This window comes from Dipodomys ordii, unplaced genomic scaffold (genome assembly GCF_000151885.1).
Source record: "Dipodomys ordii isolate 6190 unplaced genomic scaffold, Dord_2.0 Scaffold933, whole genome shotgun sequence".
In the NCBI taxonomy this organism is placed as follows: domain Eukaryota; kingdom Metazoa; phylum Chordata; class Mammalia; order Rodentia; family Heteromyidae; genus Dipodomys; species Dipodomys ordii.
The window spans coordinates 3,078-5,888 of NW_012268149.1; the positions used below are offsets into that span (position 1 = coordinate 3,078).

Consider the following 2,811-nt stretch of genomic DNA (forward strand, 5'->3'; position numbering starts at 1 on the left):
AAAAAAAAGTTAACTGACTGAACCTGGGATCAGGAAGTGCTGACTAGGCCTGGGGACAAGGGTCACAGCCTAGGCTTGGGGCCTGTAACCCAAATCCAGTGTCCTGCTTACTGTCTTGAGGTCACAGACCTCAAGTCCCTGTCTAGGCCTTGTGTTGGGGGTGGGGGGTTCTATCCAGGGCCCTGGGTCACTGACCTAGCCCTGTGAGGTGAGGGTGTATCACTGCCAGGCACAAAGCTGCTCCAATGCCAGCGTCCACGACATTACCCCCAGCCACAAGCAGCTCTCGGCCCATGTGTGAGCACGTGGCTGCAGGAAGGAAGGGATCGTCACGGGGAGGGGCTAGACCAGTGATCCCACTTCCCCCCTACCCACCCTCCACTCTGTCCTCTGCTTTCCCAGCACAGACCTGCAGGGCTGATGATGGCGCTGTGGTGGAACACGCCAGGAGGATGGGTGTGGCTGCTCACCGGAGTTGCCACAGAGCCCAGGCTTTCAGCCAAGTGGCCCTTGCTTTGCAGCTGCCTCACAGCCAGGAAACAGCTAACAGCCAGCAGTACCAGGGCTGCCCCTATTCGGGCCCACACGCCGGGCAACCCACCGGCCTTGTTCCTGCCGAGAAGGGATTTCTGAGCTGGGGCTAGGGTACAGGAACATTCTCATGACTTCATGAGAGGACAAGTTTGTCAAGGAGAGAAGAGTGGCCTGGGAGAGGGCACAGCGTGGGCCAAGCTATGGAGAGGAGAAAAGGCTGGGGAAATGCTACTTGGAAGGGAGTGTGTGCAGAGGTTGGAGAGACAGGAGGCCACCTAGAAGGAAGTCTCAAAAGGCTTGGCAGCCAGGTGCTGGTGGCTCATGCCAGTTATCCTAGCTAATCAGGAGGCTGAGATCTGATGATCTCTATTCAAAACCAGCCTGGGCAGGAAAGTTCGAGAGACTCTTATCTCCAGTTAACCACCAAAAAGCTGGTGGTGGAGCTGTGGCTCAAGTGGTAGCTAACTAGCCTTGAATAGAAAGCTAAGAGACAGTGCTCAGGCTTTGACTTCAAGCCTTCAGTGTATGTGTGCACGCACGCACGCACGCACGCGCACGCACACACACACACATACACACAGCTTGGCAGACAGAGGAGAGGAGGCTGAGGGGTAGAGCTTAGTCAGGTAGAGCCAGGCCCCTAACCTGCCCAGCAGGTGTCCAGTGTGTGTGTGTGTGGGGGGTAGAACCAGGCCCCTAACCTGCCCAGCAGGTGTCCAGTGTGTGTGTGTGTGTGTGTGTGTGTGTGTGTGTGTGTGTGTGTGTGTGTGTGTGGAGCAGCGCGCGCGTGCGGGACTGGGGGGAGGGCAGAGTGTTGGGCCTTATGACAGCTTTGCCCAGCACAGGGACTGGCTTGTTACAAATATCCCTTCAGACACATGGGCCTTTGACTTGGCTCAGTTCTGGAGCTACAGCTTAGGCTCCCCCCCCCCCACTTCGTGGGGAAAGCCCCTGGAACTGAGCTAAGCCCAGGATTGTCTGGTCCTACCTACGGGCTCCCGAGAGATGGTCTTACCAGCCTCCAGTGTGGTAAGCTGGGTGCCCAGCCCCCTCCTGGACTCACTCAGGGATGTCCTGGGGTCTCTTGAGGTTGGAGACCAGCAGTTCAGATATCTCATCCTCTTCCTCCTCTTCCCACTCAGCGCCAGGCTCCCGGATCTCTAACTTGTGATAGAACACAGGCTCTGTGGGAGCTTCCATAGCCCCCTGCTGCTCCAGCCCTCAGCCTTCCACGAGAGAGAAAGGTTCCTTCTTAGCCTTGTGGGTGGAAGGTGCTTGGGCCTTGGGAAAGGGTGGTGTCGGGAATGGAAAACAGGTCTGACAGGGTGGGGCCAGGGAGGCAGCTATTGCAGGAGGACACACGGGCTCTCACGAATGCTCCCCCGTGTGGCTGTCTGTCAGGAGTTAAGGTCAAAGCTCAGCAAACTCAGCCTTAAGGGGTATGTGGTGTTTGTGTGTGTGTGTGTGTGTTGGGAGTTGGCCCTTACCCTTCAGAGGAGTAGCCCTCAGAATCCTGGCCTCTCCAGAACTCTGGGTCTGTGGCCTTGAATTCCAGCTACAGCCACAGGATGGTCCAGGTGTTGGCTCAGCAAGTTCTCTTGGGCCAGGAATGGGGTGAGGTGCGGAGGGATTAGAGGTAAGAGGGAGGGACTCCAGGTAGGGCCATGGCTCAGAGGTGATTGAGCTTGGGAAGTGAAGGACATTTCAGGGACTGTCATGTGGTACCTGTCCAGCAGGGGGAGCCACAGACCTCTGTGGAGATCCACAGCTAAGGAAATGAGTTTCCACATCTCCTTCCTCCTGGGATTCATAGCGCCCTATTCCCTGGCAAAACATGGTTTGTAAGAGCTCCACATTGCAAAATGCCAAACACACATCATCAATAGAACAAACGGTATATATGTCACCATGGGGTCAAGGGTGTGTGTGCAGCAGAGGGCCTGAGTGATCTATAACCAAGTGCCATATGTATGTGAATCTGGAGATAACATGGAAGTGGAACAAGCCAGCCAGGAGAGAATGCACACTGCCTGCCTGCGATTAGTGGAGTACAAAGCCAGTGTCAGCCTCCTATGTAGCTTGGGAATGATAGACACATACCATTGTACCTGCTGTGGGTTGAGAAGAGAAAGGGTCTTGTGGACTTTGCTGCTTAGACTGGCCTGGAGCTGTGATCCTCCTGTTCTCTGATTCCCAAGTAGATTGCAAACATGTGATACTGGAACCTACCTGGCTTTCCCTCCCTCCCTCCCTGCCTCCCTCCCTCCCTCCCTCCCT

The 2,811-nt window shown here is 55.8% G+C and overlaps 1 protein-coding gene across 1 annotated transcript; it reads right to left on the bottom strand.

Moving 5' to 3' along the window:
• Positions 1-195: 195 nt before the first annotated feature.
• LOC106001934 (gamma-glutamyltransferase 6-like) lies at positions 196-1,823 on the bottom strand (the record flags this gene model as incomplete). Its single annotated transcript, XM_013036873.1, has 3 exons — positions 1,598-1,823; positions 410-612; positions 196-309 (listed from the first exon to the last, which is right to left on the bottom strand). Coding segments are annotated over exons 1-3 (454 nt in total), but the record flags the coding sequence as incomplete, so codon positions are not given.
• Between the last annotated feature and the right edge of the window lie 988 nt (positions 1,824-2,811).